Raw genomic sequence first — 18973 nt, forward strand, 5'->3', positions numbered from 1 at the left:
GTCCTTTGAGCTGGGGAGGCCTTGCTCTGCATTGCTGTGACAAATGTTACTCATTGTCCAGCAGTTCTTAATTTTTAACCAATTGTTTTAAAACACACTTGACACAGTCTTGCCTTTCTAATTGTTGCAGAATTTGATCAAACAGTGAAAAAAAAGGAAGGTTAGGAGTGAGCTATAAACATACTGCTTGATTTAGTTGAAGAAATGTTACTAATGTGTCATCTACCGACACTTCTTCAACCTCTAGCTAGTGTCGTTTTCTTCTCTTGAACTGTAGACATCACACTGATGCTTTCTGAGATGTCTTAGGATACTCTCTTGAGATATGTATAGGGAAGGTTGGAGAGGAGTAGGAATTTGTCACAGAACATGGTTATTCTGGGTCAGAGAATTCTGGAAGAGGTGCTGTGCCATCAGCCGTCAGTGTCACTGCATTTCTTGTTGACACACCAAGAGCACCATGCCCTGATATAGACTTTGATGGAGTGTGTTTGCAGAGAGCAACCTTAAGGGCTGAGGTAGCGCCTCCCCCGGTTAATGAGTGAGGTTGCTTCCATTTGCTGTACAGCATTAGATACCCCTGGCTCAAACTTCCCCTTCTGAGCCACCCTCACTGCATATCTTCACCTCACTCTCCTGGGACCTGAGGGGCTGGGGACAGATGCTCATGCTGCTTGTGAGCTTTGTCTAATAGCTCTTGGACTCTGACCCAGGCATCCCATGCCTTCTGCCAGCATTCATGAAACAGGACACTTGTTAGCTTGTGAGTGTCATAGAATCCCAGATCCTGACAAAAGCCTGTGGAGGAACTTTCCTGAGCTGATTCTTTTTATCATAAATACTTAGCAGGGATACAGAAGACTATGAGGATTAGGTTTGTCAACAGAAATTAAGAAGACCCATTAGCAACCTAGCATTTTAGAGCCTTGTTAGCTACTCAGAACATTCTATTATAAAGTACTAGTTATCACTGGAACCCTGATTTCTGTGCCCTTCAAACCATCACTCTATGCTTAGTAAAAACAGAACCCAGATCTAAATGATTAGCCTTCATTTTTAAAGACGGATTATTTTATAAAATTTTAGAGGCACATGTACCCAGGTAAAATGATGGAAAATGTAGGTTTGTGTACAGAATCACAGAATCAAAAAATCATGAAATCCGAATGGGAAGTTCAAAGATAACTCAATAAGGAAACATGCTCTGAGAACCTGTGTCAGGTAGGGTGCCTAGAGCTGGGTGGTCGGAGACAGTCAAACCACCAGAGGTTGGCTCTTAAAAATGGGGAACCATCCACCAAGACTCACTGCTAGTGCTAGATGCTAAAATTCTCAAGGTTCTTCTATATGGTGTTAAAGAAGCTACATTGTCTCTATTCCAAGCCCTTGTTTGAGGAAACAAGGGTTTACAGTAAAGTGACTCACCTCTGCCACCGTCTTATGGTTGACCTCAAATATTTGCATGTCCCATAATACCTAGCTCTTCATGGACACCCAACTAACCTAGGTAATTAGCAAATGAAGGAAGAATTGGACAAAGATCTCTAGGCTGAGCCTGGGCTGAAATCCAGCTTTCTTCTTCTTGCAACCAATGCTTACTGCACTGTTGATAGGGTTTTCCAAACCAGTTATTTGCATAACAATATTAAAATTTTGCCACATTAGATTAACCATTCAGTTAAAGTCATTTTTGAACTTGGCTTTGTTCTAAGCAGCCACATCTAAGAAAGAGATTTAGTTGTGTTATTCACGTATTGTCTGTTATTACAAAATAAATGTCACTGTTTTTAAAGCTCATTTTGTACAGCTAGAGGTGTAAGCACCAATCTTTAGAGAGCGCTGATTAGAAAATATTTTGTCCAGAGAAAAATAAGCACCAAGACTCACAGGATGATTTCCAGTTATTTTCATTTTTTGTTGTAAAGTTCAAAGCTTTATCCCATGAAGATCTTAAGGTCCCTTTGAATTTAGAGAGCTTGGAAACTCTTTAAAAATATTTTGGCAATTTCTTATTGCCTCTACCTTTGGTACAAATAGATGACAATGCTCTTATCAAATTAACCAATTATTGGTTATTAAATTATAATCTTGAGATAAGTATACATAGCCAACTTAATTTACCAAATAGTAGTGTGGTATACTGTCCAGTATTGTACACTACCCCAAAGGATGCTAGTATAGTATTAAGTCTAATTTTCAAATCAAGTTTCAACAAGTAGGATATATTCCTTAATCACCAGATTCAAGACAGCACTCATTCTCCAATGAATTCAATAACCTTTCAAGTGCAAAAAATAAATGAAAAGGAAAATGTGAGTTCTTATTTAGGAAGGAGATGAAACATGTTTTGCAAATTAATGAGCTTAAAGTATCAGGGAACACACCTGTCTACACTTGAAAGTTATCAAATCCTTTCATTTAGCATATTTCACCTGAAAATATCCACGGTATGTTTAGAACCCTCTAATTACTGCAGACAAGTCAGAAGTTTTTGTGTGCATGACAAGAATGTGTCAGACTGGAGCATCAAAATGATCCTGGAAGTCCACACTTTAATTCTGTATGTTCCTTCTGTTATTACACTGCCATGTCACAGCTTCAGTTTGAAGTTCCTCCATTGTCTATGAAGAAAAATTTAATTTTGTGCTTTCATTTAAATGAACTATACTATCAATATTCACACATTCCAGAACATATAAATGTTGATCCTATCATCAAAGTTTCTATGCAATCTCCTTGGTTACTATTTATACTTGTATCTGTTCCTTATTTAAGGGAAGGGAACTTTCACAGCCAAGAAATTTTTAAACCATTTTTAAATTGAAAATTATAATGCAGATATGGAATCTTATATGAAATAACTACTTAGTTTAATGAATATTCACTTTGTGACCTCTTTGCCAAAATTTCAACTCCCCCCACCCCCGACTGTTTTTTAACAACTTAGGCAAACTCTCCTTTTATGTCACCTCTTTGTCATTTCAAGTGGTTCTCACTCAGGGGCACAGCTTAATGATCAACATTTTGATAGATCTGAGCATTTGCAAATGATGTATCACTTTCTAGACCTTATGATTATCTTTTTGTGCTACTGTTTTTAGATAGTTTTCCTAAACTTCTTCCTCTTCCTCCTCTTCCCTCCTCCCCTTTTCCCTCCCTTTTTTCCTCCCGTTCCCCCCTTTCCCCTTCCTCCTCCTCCTTCTTCTTCATTCTCCTCTTCTCCCTCCTCCTCCCCTTTCCTTTTCCCCCTCCTGTCCTCCTTCTTCTTCTTCCTCCTCCTCCCTCTCCTTTTTTTGATATGGAGGTCTTACTATGTTATCCAGGCAGGGCTTGAACTCCTGGATTCAACCAATCCTCCTCCTTCAGCCTCCTGAGTTGCTGGGACTACAGGCATGTACCACTGAACAAGGCTCACATATTTAAGACATATTCTCAATCACTTTCTCCCGCTATGAAATTGTCTTTTGCCAAACTTGGAAAGTCACTGTTTCATTAAACATCTTCCAGTACCAACCTGCTTTTCATTCATTTCTTGGACTGATGACACAAACATAGGATCTTTTTAAAATTTCCTCTTTCTTTTCCATCCTGCCATTGAGTCTTTGTGGGGTTTTAAATTTCATTGAAATTTAAAATTTTAATAATAATATTGTTTTTTCAGGTCTAAAATTTCCATTTGATCCTTATGTATAACTCCTACTTATAATTTATTTCAGGGTTTTTCATTATCACTTGTTCAGCTATTTTTGTAATAGCTGCTTAAAATAGTTTTCAAATAATTTCAATATCTTTATCATCATAGTGTTGGTATCTGTTGTTACTTCCATGGGAATTGAGGCTTTCATAGTTCTTCATAAGGTGAATAACTATGGCCTGAGGCTTGCATGTATACATATACATATAATATATTATATACATTGCATATTGTGTATATAGTATATAAATAATTTGTTGCTATTGTTTGTTTTGTTTTTGAGACAGGGTCTTCCTATGTAGCTCAAGCTGGCCTCAAACTCTTGATCCTCCTGTGTCAAATTCCTGAGTGCTGGGATTACAGGTGTGTACACCACACCCAGTTTTATCCTGGATATTCTGACTAGTGCATTGTGAGCCCCTGGCCTCATTTAAAACCAGAATGTTCATATTTTGGTTTCAATGGGAACAGGAGTTGGTTATGTTGAGGTGACAAGTTCCAACTCCTCTTCTTTGGGTTGTGGTTCCAAAGTGCTTTATTTGTACTTGATTCTAGCAACCCTAATAACAGTTGAACAGAGCACTCACTGTGCTTCTCACCGTACAGGTGAAACAGTGGGTCTGAGTCTGCCCTGCATCTCTAGCGCTGTGGTGTTGCACAGGGCGCTCTGAGCCTTGATTTCTTCAGCTGTGGAATGGGGTTGCTAATTCCTAGCTGATCAGATTGTTTGGGAGTGAGTAAAACAACACATGCAGCATGCTTGGCACACTACAGACCATAAAGAAATTCAGGCTAGTTCTCTTCTGAATTAAAGAAAACAAAACATGAATATTGAGGAAAATTACAAATTGCACACATATTTTATGTTACAAATGATGACTTTGACAATCAGATGACAAGCCCAGTCAAGAATTCTAGGACATTTCCGTTACTCCAGAAAGTTTCCTCATGCCCCAGTAAAGTCAGCCCAATTCCCACTTTTTTTCCTTTGGCAGTACTGGGGCTTGAACTCAGGCTATGTAGGTGCTCTACCTCGAGTCACACTGCCCCACCAGCTGCTGCCTCCTGGACAACCACTGGTCTGACCGTGCTCTATCACAACAGGTAAGTTTTATTTGCCCCAGAATTTTATATTAATAAGATAATACAGCCTATATATTTAATGTTTACCTATTTTAACTCAGCATAAATGTCTTATCTTTTTTTATGGGACTGGGATTTGAACTCAGAGCTTTGCACTTGAAAAGCAGGCACTCTACCGCTTGAGCTACACTTCTGGTCCTGTCTAAATACTTTAGAATTATCCATATCAAGGCAGTTCCTCCTTCTGCGTGCATCAGCATCTCTTTTTTTTTACTTATAGTGTTCCATTGTTTTGTTGGGATGTTTTTCTGATTTTGATTGAAAGAATTCTTAGATATTCTGTACTCAAGCTATTTGTTAAATAATGTATTGTGACGTTTTTTAAGTCTGTGATTTATATTTTTCTTATCAGTATCTTTTGAAGAGCAGAAAATTTTAATTTTTACAAAGTTCAATTCAGTTTTTTATTTTCAATTATTGTTTTTTGCGATCTTTCTAAAATTTTTTCAACACCAAGCAGGTGAACTTTCCCTCTCTTGTCCTAGAAAATGGATCATCTTAGCTTTATTTTAGACCATGACCCACCATAAATTAATGCTGTTGTCTATGCTGTGAGGTGGGGTTGAGGTCCATTTCTGCCCACATTGATCTAGCACTATTGTTGGAGAAAATTATATCTTTTCCCATGGAATTACCTTGGTGTCATTATGAAATGTGATTGGTCACATATGGATGCTTGTGTGGGCTGATTTCTAACCCTGTTATTTCATTTCTGTTGGTGTTTATGTTTACACCAGTATCCCCATGATTTTATTGCTCTAACTTGGTGTAGCTTGTAGTGTGCAGCTTCTTTGTTCCTTCACAAAGTTGTATGGCTATTCTAGATCCTTTGTTCTTCCTTATGAATTTTTAAGTCTAGTGCTTTATACTAGAATCCCTGAAAGAAGTGAAGCCACAATCTCTCACTTTCTGGTTAATTCTGTCTAGAAACTTCTTATTCCTTTGAAAGAACCATCTTGGGCTGGGGGGAATAGCACATGCTAAGCATACATGAGCCCTGGGTTCAATTTCTAAGTCTCACATTTAAAAAAATTCCAAACCCACCTTTTAGTTTCGTTGCTTTTTTCCCATTGTTTCGTGGGTTTCCCATCAGGTCTTGACTCAGTATTTTCTTCTGTCTGCTTGCGTTGAGTTTGATTTGCTCTTCTTTGTGTAATTTCTTAAAGTGAACACTTGGGTTCATTTTTGTAGGAACTTTATATTTAATTTGAAAAAGCATTTTTATTAGCATACACTAGTTGTAAGGGGGAGTTCATTGTGACATTTCCATATGTGACAGCAGTGTTACCCTCCATCCTTCTCCCTCACTCCTCCTTAAAACAATTTGAACAGATCTCATTGTTCTGTTTTCACTCAAGAATGCAAAGTACATGAACCACATTTACCCTCCTTTACCTCTCCACTCCCCCTTCCCCTCCTACTAGTGCTCACCCCCGAACAGGACCTGTTTCACATTTCTGTCCTTCAATATTTTAAAAGGATATTAATTGTTCAAAGGGGTTTCTCTATTGTGTTTTGCACATGCATGTATTATTCCTTTTCTCTTTTTTCTTTTCATCGTCATGCTGGGGGTACATCGTGGTATTTACAAAAGTTCTTACAACATATCAAATATACCATTATTGAATTCACTCCCTCCATCAATCTCCTTATTCCCCTTCCCCATTCCTGGAATAGTTTTTCTTTATATGAAACCTTCCTTGTTTTCCCATACAAGCACATATTAGTAAAAAAAAAAAAAATTCCTTCTAAGTCCTACCTTACTTGAATCCCACAAATTTTGTTATGTTTATATTTTAATTTAGCCAAAATAGTTTCTAATTTCTCTCGTGACTTTCCTGTGATTCATGAGTTGTTTATAAGTGCCTAGTTTGATTTCCAACTATTTGGGGAGTTATAAATACCTTTCTATTATCAATTCAAGTTTAATTTCTTTATGAGAAAATATTTTGTATGATTCCAATTATTACAATGATTTTAAATTTTTGAGATTTGTTTTATGATTAGATTTCATGTAAATGACTGTTACACGGATATTACATAAGAATGTCTTCATCAGGTATTGGGAGAATGTTCTGTAAATATCAATTAGATCAAGTTGGTCAATAGAATTGTTCATGTCTTCTGTATCAATAGTTTGGACATTTGCCAGCTGTTTGTTGAAATCACCATGGTAGCTTTCCCAAATTCAAATGCCTGTATCCTAGACATGGTGATTTAATTAATCTGAGGTATAGTCTGTTCTTTGGAATTAGTAAAAGATTCCCAGGTGATAGTAATGTGTAGACAAGTTTGAGCCTTGTGTTCTATATCTTCACTGGTTTTCTGTAGGTTTGTTTTACAAATTATAGACTGGGGAATGATGGATTATCCAATTATAGTTGTGGGTTAGTTTATTATTTCAGTTGTATCAATTTTTGCTTTATTGATTTCGTATCTTCTTGATGAATCGATCCCTTTATCTCATTGTTTTAATATGAGAAGGTAAAACAAAAAAATCACCTTTCAGGCCATTCATTTTTCTTCTTCAGTCAGCTGCCTGTTTATATTATTTGCATATATTTATCTTGAGTTGTTTTTTATTTACTTATTTGTCGGGATTCTTATAGTTTCAGAGTTTTATTATATTCTTTCAGCTTGTGGTTTATTTTTAACTTGATTAAGGATGGCTGTTCTTCTGATTAAAAAACTTTTAAATTTAAAGTAATCAAAATTTAAATCTTTCCTTAATGACTAGTGCTGTTTTGTCTGGTGATGTCATAAAGACATCTGTTTTTCTTCTAAAAGTTTAGAGTTTAATTAAGACATTACTTAATTTAATTAAGGTATTACCTCATCTGGAATTTAGTTGGTGGTGTGAGATTAGGATCTAATTTCATATTTTTATATGACTAAACTACAGAACCACCATAGTTTTTTTTCAATAACCAATGAAAAGTTATGCTACAAATTTATACTCGCAAGAGTAGTGAATAAGTGTTCTTTTCCACTATTCAACAAATACTCCCATCAAACATCTTTATCATACACCAACTTCAAGGTATTTGCCTGCCTAATTTTCTTTTTGCCTATGCATGCCAGTACCACGTTTTAAAAGATTGCTTTAAAATACAGTTACCATATGCAGCAATTCCCCTACTGGGAATATACCTGAAAAACTGAAGAGGGTCTTGAAGAGGAATTTTCACACCCCCATGTTCAAAGCAACATTATTCACAACAGCCAAAAGGTAGAAAAATATTTAAGTGTCTGTTGCTGGATGAATGGATAAGCAATGTGTGGCATATACACACGAATATTATTCAGCCTTAAAGAGACATTCTGCAACACGCTGCAACATGGGTGAACATGGAAGAGGGTGATTCCACAGTCTGGAATATGTAGCAGTCCAGCTCATGAATAAAGTAGAATGGTGGTTGCCAAGGGCAGCAGCCAATGGGAAATGAGAATTGTTTAATGGGTATGGAGTTTCGGTTTGGGAAGAAGAAAAAAGATCTGGAGGTCGATAGGAGAAAAATAGAACACACTTAATACTGTTGAGCTTAAAAATCATTAAGATGGTAAATTTTATGTCATGTGAATTTTGCCACCACCACCACCACAAAAACAAAAGATTGAGCAAAACAAAAGTTGTTTTTAATAGTTTTTCTTGGTCTTTGGTGTTCTGCAGTTTCACAGCTGCATGAATTCTTCAGATCAATCCAGTTTAAGAATAAGTCTCTTGAATTTGAGACTCAATTATTTCACAATATTTGAATCTTTTGACTCCTGCTCACATCCATTCTCTCTGCTCTTTTTGGCACTCCTGTTAGACTTGTGTTGATTTTTTCTCTTCCTTAATTTAGTTTCTGTATTGCATTCTAGCAAATTTCCTCAAATTATGTATCGTAGTTCCAGCCAAATGCACTGTTCTCAAAGACCGAATGAAAGATTCCTTTTGTCCATAGTCCTTAATAGGATCAAGGCCGGGTGAGTGCAAGTTCTGCCAGAAGTAAAAAGCCAAGGTACACATACGGCTCACCCTACAGCTCAGGAGACTGTGTCAAAGGCAAAGCAAGAATGTGAATGTCGCTGGTGGAGTGGCTCAAGGGCTAGGGCGCCTACCTAGCAAGTGTGAGGCCCTGAGTTCAAACCCCAGTGCTGCCAAAAAAAAAAAAAAAAGTGAATGCCCACCCTGCCAATGAATATTAAGTCAGTGGGATGCTACTTTGCTTCAAGTGCTAGATCAAAACGCAGCGCCACGACGGTCACGTGGCCTGGAACAAGAAAGAGGTACTCTGAAGCTGCGGGTTGCTGTGGGATCAAATGGAACAAGGCAAGGGAAAGGGCTGCACCGCGGTACCGTTAGGGCTTTTTCTCAACCCTAAAGCTTCGCTAAACGGCCCGGAGCACTAGCGATTTCACAACAGTCTTGGGGCGGGAGGAGCTGATTTGGGAAATGGAAAAACAAAACGCCCTTTCCTTGAATTTGAACGGTGTCTCTCTGGCTTAGCGTTTCGTTATACCAACTTCCTCCCAGACAGCAGTCAGGGTTTCCCTCCAACTTCCCAACGCAGATTCTGGGGCTCCAGAGGAGACAAGGGCTGCTTGGGGAGGGTCTAGTTTCTCGCTCGCAGTTCTGAGCTGTCATTGGCTGTTGCTTTCCCCGGACCCGCCCACAATCCTGATTGGGCGTCAATGCCCTTTTGTTAGGCCTGGGCACTTGGAGATGGGAAGATTGAGGCGGCGGGCGGCTAATGCGCAGGCGTGCACTCTTGAGTCAGGATTGGCGGGCGGCGGGGCGGGGCGGGGCGGGACGGGGCGGGGCTTCCCGCTCGGCGCACGCTCAGTGGGCGAGGAGGGCGGAGCTGCCAGTGTCAGTTGGTCCCAGTGTCCCGGCTTCAGGCGTCCTCGGGATCCCACCCCCTCCCGGCGCCTCCAACGGAAGGTGAGGGCGGTCCTGGTCAGCGGCACTCCTGGCCCTGGTGACTGGGGTGGCGGCCTTGGTACAGCCGAGGGCCTGGAGAGCGGGACGGGGTTCGCGGCCCGGCGCCCCGGGGACCAGGGGGCGCGGCCTTGGGTCTGGGCGTTTGTTGGATTGCCGGGGCCTGGCTCCTTGCAGAACCCCTGCGCGTTCCCTTTTCCTCATGATCAGGCGCAGCGGTTCCTTTGGGGAGGGGACACCGGCGGCCCCTGATGCAGACCTCTCGCTCTCGGGTCGGGGCCCCTGGCCACTGTCGACCCTGGAATGGTGCTGCAGGAGGACCTGGCGGCCTTGACTGGCCCAGGACTGCCTTGCGAGAACCCGGATGGTGGGAGAGGCCGCCGGGGTGGGCAGGGGGGCCGGCCTCACTGGCTAGCCCCGAAACGTGAGATGGGACGTCTTTCCAGGAGCTGAACGCAGCTTCTGGCCCTGTGTCTTTTCTCAGGAGTCCTACACAACAAATTTGGGGGAGTAAGGTTTGGAAAGGACAAAGAGCATCCATTCCCGAAAGGCAAGACTTCTATGATACAGATACAATGTGTCAACCTAAGACTGTGATGTAACAATATTAAAGATAGCTTGCTACATTGTGTCTACCTATACCGGGGGAGCCAAAGCTACGCTAGCAGCTAGCAATCCTGGTGCTCCGGCTCCTCCCTGATTAAACTGCGTGCCGCTAGCTGCTCTCTGGGGATCTAGCTTAAGTTTATATTCCCATTAACCAAGTGTTTCCTTGATCTTGTGGAATTTGAAACCCAAAAAAGTCAAAGCAGAACTTGAACAGATCTGAACAAGCTACATTGAAGCTGAAGCCACTGAAAGCAAACGAACACCAAGGAAATTTGATTAGCAGGGTTTTGGTTTTGTTTTTTGTTTTTTCAAAATCTTCACCAAACTTAGATTAGGACAATAAAGTTTCTTCATTACATAATGAGAAAAGCAGGGACTGTACAGACTGATTTGAGGTACAGACATTGGCTGTGAAATGTGAGGCAAGATAACCTATCCTTTTTAAGGTTTAGTGTGCACATCTGTAAATTGCAATTTCCTTCTGTTTATTTGATGAAAGACTGCATGTAAAGTGTTCAGCATATTAATGCACGGTGCCTTTAGCAGTCTTACTGGTTCACTAGCAAATGGCTGACTGAGGATGAAAATCAATTTTAGATGCAGAAAAGTTGGGTGTTGGAGATTGGATGTCTCAAAGCCTCATATCGGAGTTGTGAGCTTAGCTAAGGTGGGAAGAAACAGTCTGGGCTGTAATCTTGGCACTGTGGGCAGCTACTTCTGTGATCTTCAGTATGTCATTTTCATCATTGGCCTTGGTTTCTTTCTTTATAAAATGAGACAGCTGGACCAGAACGGTTTTTCTGAAATTCTTTCTGTGGTCCAAATTAGAGCTAAAAGGTAAAGAAGAGAAGAGCGAACAATTGTTAAATATCTACAGGTCTGCAAACGCATTACATGATGAATCTATTAAGTTCTCAGGACAAACTCACAAGGAACATGCTGTTATTGTCTCCTTTTGACAGATAAGGAACTAAGGCTGAGATTTTTAACTTTGCCTGAGATTGAATCCTATATCTAACTCCATGTTCTTAGTCACTGTGCTGAACTTCTTGAGAAGAGGAATTATTAAAGAAGATAGAGGTATATTTGATAAGATGGCAGGGTGTGAGCATGGAAAAGATAATTTATTTACTTAAATGGATCATTTCCTAATGCTTGTTACACTTCCTGACAGGTGTTCTCTTCATACTCTTTGCTTTCTGGACTTAAATTATCAAAAGTCATTATAGATTATATTCTCTTCCACTAACCAGTGCTAGATACAAATAGGAACCTAAATGTTCTGTGGTTTTTGAGAAAACTTTAAAGGTCTGACCTGAAGAATCTCAGAACCATGCTTATTTCAGAACCAAGGCAGGATTCGGATAGGCAGAGCAGCTTCAGCATCCCAAATTCACTTAATTGTTTCCATACTTGAGATGCTTGGGTCTGGATTCTCCTCTCAGATTTACATTTATGCATAGGAGCACACAGTTTAAAATGAACGCTTAAAAGCATATCGACCTAGAATTGATATAACAACTACAGGTTAAAAAGGGATTTTATGTGATAGTTGTGATCTTGAACTAAATATCTATTAAGGCGTAGTACACTGGTGATGTAGACATTACCAGCTTGACATTGTGCAGTTTGAGGACTGATCCTATTTTGAAAGAAAATTAAGTCAATCCATGACTGAAATACTTTGACGTAAAGAACTCAAACCTTTCCATTCCATATGAATTCATTTCTCTAAACCTACTGGACTTTGAATGTATACAATAGTAGCATTTTGTGGTTCTTCTTATTTTAATAATATCACAATAAAAGAAAATCACTTATTGTTTACTTATTGTTGTGGAGAGGCATCAGTAATGCCCTGGGCTACTTTCTTTAGTAGAATATGGCTTTGCACAGGGCTGCCACACAGAGTTGGGCAGGTTTGCATTTTGCAGAGGGGTGCAGGCTTACATAAGACTGTTGTGAATGGTGTTCTCCTGCCTTGTGGTGTCTCCTAGAGCACTGTCCTTGGCATTGCTTTCGTGCTCCTGCCCCCACTTTATGTTTTTTAAGAGTAATTTTCCTCTAATAGGTCCTCTTGACCTTGCTTTTCTGCTTTCTTTCACTTTTTCAGATGAATTCAAACCATTAACAAGTCATGCGCAGATTTTTCTATTGTCTGTGTTATATGTGGCCAAAATGTCAGAAACTGGCTACTTTTTCTTTCCCTACTGCATTTATCAGCTTCAAATGCTGTGCTTTTGTAGGCTTTTTTGCCCTAATTTTAGTATGTGAAAACTGAATACCCTACTCCTGTTCTATATCAAGATGTATTGATTTCACACTACATTGTTGTGTTGGCTTGTATATCTTACATTTCTTCTCAGCTATCAGGAAAACTGTTTTAATTGTATTCTTAAAAACACTGGGTGTTAGGAATGTTTATTATTCAGCAAGGGTGGTAGCCAAGGTGCAGCCTACAGTTGCTGAGCAATCCTAAGTCACTCACTGTTGTTGAGGGTGGCCTCTATCTTCTTTGCCAGACCTGCTTTAGCCAGATTGGGGCTTGAAATGTTATGAAAAGTGGGGGTGACTGGTACCTTATTATCCCAGGGAAGTGTCCAAACAGGTTTTCATTGTCAATGGAAACTGAGTGTTCTCACCACAAATAAGCTGTGAGGTAAGGCATATGTTAATTGGCTAGATTTAGTCATTCCACGATATATACTTTAAACCATGTTGTCTTCAATAAGTCCATACACTTTTTGTGTCAGTTTAAAAAATAATAAAAAGACATGTTGATTGAATTGAGAGAAATAATTTTTGAAGTGTGATCTTTGAATACTAAAAAAATTAGTAATTTGTTTGAGTTTACATAGATGGACTAACATACAATTTTTCTGAAGTGCAGAGAGCCTAAGAATGAAAGCCATGTGAAAACCAGGTGGAGAGAGTAGCTTTGGTGCTTCTTGCATAAGGGAAAGATGCTAAGAAGACTTGGAGCAGGTTTTTGAAGCATCATTGCTATCAGGATGCAGAATAGCTTTCTCTGCACTGAGTGATGTCTTGCTTGGGGAGCATTCAGTCTCCACACTCATGCTAGGATTATACCAACTGTAGCTGCAGAGAGGGGAGAGCAGAATACACCATGTCCCTTGACTGTGAGTCTAGTTCTAGTGTGTGGTTTTGTAGGCATATTTGTTGGACAGGTCTGGTTTGATGGTTCCGCATATGGGAAGTGGGCATGGGGGATGTTCAGTAAATCCTTGTGGAGAGAACACACTGGCCAGACAACGCTCAGTTCTGTCAGTACAGAGTGCATCGGCTGACAGGCGTGTTTTCCTGCCATTCCAGTAGTGGTTATACATTTTTAGACACTCTGAAAAATGGTAGAGCAAAGCATGCATCATAGGGATTTTGTGCTCTAATACTTTGGAGTCTTACTGAAATGTTGATATTTATTTACTTATCTATATCCCTGAAACTCTTGTTTCGACTTAAGCATAGCCAGGTGACCAATGAACCTGTTTTTAGTCATTCCATATTAGGGTTCCAGATGCCTAGTATTTTTTATGTTTCATATTTTATGTATTAAAAATTAAATAGTACATGTGAAACAATACTTAATGAAGAATGTTTTGAAAAATATTTGCCTTCTCTATGACCATCCCAGTGTAAGAACTGTTTTCATTTTCCTCTTTTTCTCCCTCCCTCAATTTTTTTCTTTTTGTTTTGTCTCCTTTTTTTGTTTGTTTTTGAGACAGTGTCTCACTGTGTATCCCCAGCTGACCTAGACCTGTGATACTCCTGCCTTAGCCTTGCAAATGCTCTGAATACTGGGATTATAGGCATGCACAACCATGCCCAGCTGCTGTGTTCTCATATTTTTGTATATTTTATATACCTTATGTTGGTGAATATGAAATTTTGTAAGGATTGTTCCAGGTTATTATCATAATCATACTTATTTCTAGTAGTCTATTAGAAAGTAGAATTGCACTTTGCTAGACTGAATGAACAGTTGTTTCTGATTTATTGAGTTATGGATAAGATTGAAGTAGAAACTTTTTTTGTATACAACTTTTTCCATTATAATTTTCCTTAGGCTAAATTTCTAAGAGTAAAATTCTTAGTAAAGAGGATTTAAAGTTTTTCTTTTTTTGGCAGTACTGAGCTTTGGACTCAGGGCCTTTCTGCTTGCTAGGCAGGTGGGATATGATTTGATACAAGCCCCTCCCCACCAGCCTGTTTGGCTTTAGTTATTTTTCAGATAGGGTCTTGCAGTTTTGCCCAGGGCTGGCCTCAAACCAGGAACTTTTCAATCTCTGACTTCTGAGTAGCTGGGATTGCAGGTGTGCACTACTATGCCTGGTCATTAAAATGTTTTTGTTTTCTGGATCTTGTTTATTATTATACTGCTTTGCCAAAATATGACATGCTCAAGATTTGTGTCCAATATTTGTGTATTTGGTTTTCCATAACTTTGCTAGCATTTGATCGCTGTTACACCTTTGAAAAATAATTAAACACACAGTGTTTAATTTTATATATTTCTTTGGTTGCTGAGAAGAACATTTTCTCTTTTTAATGCTTCTCTTTATAAAACAGTATTGTTTGTATCCTTTGCATATATATCCATGGGTATTTGCTTTTTCCTTTGAAGCCGTGAAACATGTGGGAGGGTTCTGGGTCACATCATTTGACTAAGCCACCATCTTGTGAAAGTTAAGCCTGTCTTGTATTGCTGTAACGTGTCTGTGTTTCTTGTTGCAGACCATTCATCAAGGATTTTTTATCCAAGGCCTAAAAGTTTGTTATCCAAGATGATGAACGCTGACATGGATGGTAGGTTCTTTCTCTTTCTCTGTATGTCTCCGGTTTTGTGGATGCTTTTGCTTTGGTGATGGGGAGAGCAGAAAAGGTTTGGGCATTGGCTAATTTCCTTACTTGTATCCCATCTAGTTTTAGAAAGGGTCTAGGAAGCCTCCGTTCCTTCACTGTGCCACATGCAAGTCATTTTTAATCTTTGCCTCGGTGTCTTCATTTGCAGTGTGGCAATAGAACTTCACAGGCCTCTTGTATAAGTCAACTAAAACAACGAGTTGAAAAGGCTTTGTGGATTTTGAAGTGCTGTGCTCCACAAGTGGTACCTGATGTTAATTAATAGTAAATCTGAATCTTTTCATTACAGCCGTCGATGCTGAGAATCAAGTGGAACTGGAGGAAAAAACACGGCTTATTAATCAAGTATTGGAACTCCAACACACACTTGAAGGTTCGCTTGCATTTTGTAGTTTTTATGAGTTACGTCTAGTCAATTGAAAAATGTGAATTTCGTTAGTGTGTATAATGTTTAAAACCATAAGGTTCAAAGTCCAGTTAACAGTCATTTGGTCTTTGTCTTTTTCTTTTTTGCCTCCTGCCTATTGCTTTGGTTTTAAAGAACCAAATAAGAGAGTCCAACACTGTTCTTAGGCTTCACTCCGTTAGGTCTAACACCATGCTCTTTATGGCCAGACTCTTTTTAAGTCCCAGCCACATGTAAGGAAGTACACCCCAGTCAAACTTATGTTCCGATGAAAACAACATTAACTTCAGAGATTAAAAGGACATCTGAGTTTTTTCAATTTCTAAATGCCTTGCATAAAATCAATACTACCATGGAAACGTCTTTTGGTGTTTAGTGAAATTAAGAGGTTGTGTTTTTTTGACTTTTGGCACCAGGGTGAGGAGTATGTCACTCACAACCTTCCAGTGGCTTCCCGTTTGATAGAATTAATAACTCCCAGTGTCTGTGAGTTCCCTGGTACCTTTCAGAGTGAAGTCACACTCTTGCTTCCTACACCCACCTTGAACTGTCTAACCCCTTACTGTTCTTTGACTTTGCTGTGCCTGCTTCTGCTCCAGAGAGCTGCTGTCCTCTGCTTTGACCCTCTTCCCTTAGATACTTACCTGTGTGGCTCATTCCCTCACCACCTTTAGGTCTCTGGTCAAATTCCCCTTATCAAAATAGCCCTAAGTACAGCACCTTCTTATGACCCGTGCTATTGTTGCTTTTTCTCACTGTGTGCTGTGCTGTGTGTTTACACATTTATTTACTTGTTTGCTTTGGACTTAAGCTCCACATCCTCTAATACACACATGCCCACACATACCTTTTTTGTTTACTTTTGCTTCTAGAACAGTGCCTAGCAGTTATTTGTCAGTATATATCTGTTAAATGCCTGAGTGGAAGTCATTTTTTTTTTTAAATGTGGTCATTAGAACCTGCATCTTTTGAATTTTTAGCTAATATAAAAATACAAAAAATGATCAGTTGCTTAGAAACTGATACCAATATCCAGTACCTGAATTCATTTCTGTTAACCTACTACATATCTTAAATATTTATAGAAAAGAAATGGTTTTATGCTGGTGAGACATTTACACTTTAACCATTTTAAGAGTTAACTGTACAATATAAATGCGACTGATTTGCACTCAGTTTACTTTGTTTACCCGAACCTTTCTAAAGTAATCTAAGTTTAAAATACAAAAAAATTTAATGATTGTGATTTTTTTTGGGGGGTGGTGTGGTGTTGGAGATCAAACCTAGGGTCTCAACATGCTAGGCAAACTTCTACCTCTGAGCCATACCCTCAGCTGACCTTTAAGAATGAATCTTAAATATTTTGTAGCATGGGGTCATTGCCATCATTTTACTGATATTGGGCATTTTTGTTTTTATATAGATCTCTCTGCAAGAGTAGATGCAGTTAAGGAAGAAAATCTGAAGCTAAAATCGGAAAACCAAGTTCTTGGACAATATATAGAAAACCTCATGTCTGCTTCTAGTGTTTTTCAAACAACTGACACAAAAAGCAAAAGAAAGTAAGGGATTGACATCCCTGTGTTTCATGGAATTGCTGCTCTCTCTCTTTTTTTTTTTCTTTAAAATTTGGATAGATTCCAAAAGTTACAGTACCTTTGTTTTGTTTGTGGCTTCATTGAATATTTATGAAGATAATGTCAGAACTAGGCAAAATTAACTGCATAGCAGGAGACTTCCCTGAGTGTGTGGATTATGTTAGTCTATGGAAATGTGTAAATGTAGACACTTTATAATTAGAATTGCATATATTTATGAAACTTGAAGATGAATGTTTTACTGAATTTTCTTTGCTATATAAAGTTAGCAATGTCTTTTACTATAGGTTTACTTAGTAAGACATACAAGAAAATAACCATGTTGTGGAAAAGTGACCAAAACCATGCACCGAATGCACAGCTTTATGTATCCTGTCTGCCATCTTGTGCCTCTTCTCCATTTGCCTCCTCCTTCCTGTTTCCCTCCCCTAAAGAAAAAAAATCAAAAAACAGTTTCACATTTGTAAAAGTAATTTTAATAGTTAATCACCTATGAGAGTAACCTAAACTGTAATTGTTGAAACTTAACCAAAATAAGGTACTTTCCTAGCTAAGGCTTGTCAATATTTAGTAATGAGACAGGATTCTGGTTTCTCTTTAATCAATTGAAATAAATTAAGGCTATAAAAAATGAGGATCTTTTCTTTGATGCTGAATTGTCAAAGTGAGATTTGTTAAAAACTTCTTTTTGCACAAAATAACCCACTGGGTATCTGAAGAGATAGGAACTGTGGTCATATTCTTTAGAAATGGAGAACCTTGAGGAAACTAGAAGTAGGGTGGGAAAGAACTCGGTCAAAGTAATAGCCACACTCAAATGTTTTCACTCCAGATTTCTGTGATCTCTGGCACAGAGCAGAGCTTTTGGGGAATAGGTTTGAGTGGATAGAGTTTGACTGACCTTACGTTGGCCACATTGGAGAGACCAGTCACAGAGTTTGGTCTCAGATTTATTTGTAGCACTCAGCAGATTACCTTTTGCAGAATCCATTCAGAGAGTTAGTATCAGAATCTTGAATAAATGGGAGAGTTTTATATGTAGAATAATTGTAATCTTACTCAGTATTTTATCTCACCTATTCTCCCAGAATTTTCTGTAACTTCAACTACTTGGTTTGCAGAGTCTTAGTTATTCTATAACAATTTTTAAAAATATAGTTTGCAGATTTCATTTGGTAAAGAAATCAATATCAGAAATAATATTAAAATGTTATAATAGGAAAAGATTCACTTAAATAGCTGATGGTTGTTAGATTTGAGCTACTTTTAATCATGGAATAATTATGTATTAGTGTAGGATTTGATGAATGACTTTAGCTGTATGAAGATGTAATGGTCATACTGCAAACATTTTGCATCCCTTTTGTGGCCTAATATACAAATATTTAAAATTGTGTTGCAATTCTGCTTTGCCGTTTAATAAAAATCTGTTTCAGAGATTTGTGTGTTTATTTATTTATTTATTTTATTATTTTTTTCTTTTTTCATTTTTCTTTTATTATTCATATGTGCATACAAGGCTTGGTTCATTTCTCCCCCCTGCCCCCACCCCCTCCCTTACCACACACTCCGCCCTGTGTGTTTTGATATAGTTGCCTGAGTGAGCTGGCTGTATAGGCGTCATGGCATATCCAAGTTTGTTCAGTGACACAGAATAGTGTATCTTATTTAAGTACCTGGTTACTGAGTGTTAGAGAAATGATACTTTTATCAGTACC

At 38.6% G+C, this 18973-nt stretch overlaps 1 protein-coding gene across 2 annotated transcripts in view; it reads left to right on the forward strand.

Moving 5' to 3' along the window:
- The window catches only part of Scoc (short coiled-coil protein), a 33446-nt gene extending 14752 nt beyond the window's left edge, over positions 1-18694 (forward strand). Inside the window, exons 2-5 of one of the 2 annotated variants that reach the window (XM_074041192.1) lie at positions 4690-4798; positions 15123-15194; positions 15541-15624; positions 17081-18694. In XM_074041192.1, the coding sequence (XP_073897293.1) occupies positions 15173-15194; positions 15541-15624; positions 17081-17223 (249 nt within the window). In that variant the 5' untranslated portion in view covers positions 4690-4798; positions 15123-15172 and the 3' untranslated portion in view covers positions 17224-18694. The remainder of the gene's footprint in view (positions 1-4689; positions 4799-15122; positions 15195-15540; positions 15625-17080) is intronic. The other variant, XM_074041191.1, reaches the window with a different exon arrangement.
- The last annotated feature ends 279 nt before the right edge of the window (positions 18695-18973 follow it).

This window comes from Castor canadensis, chromosome 9 (genome assembly GCF_047511655.1).
Source record: "Castor canadensis chromosome 9, mCasCan1.hap1v2, whole genome shotgun sequence".
NCBI classification, from domain to species: domain Eukaryota; kingdom Metazoa; phylum Chordata; class Mammalia; order Rodentia; family Castoridae; genus Castor; species Castor canadensis.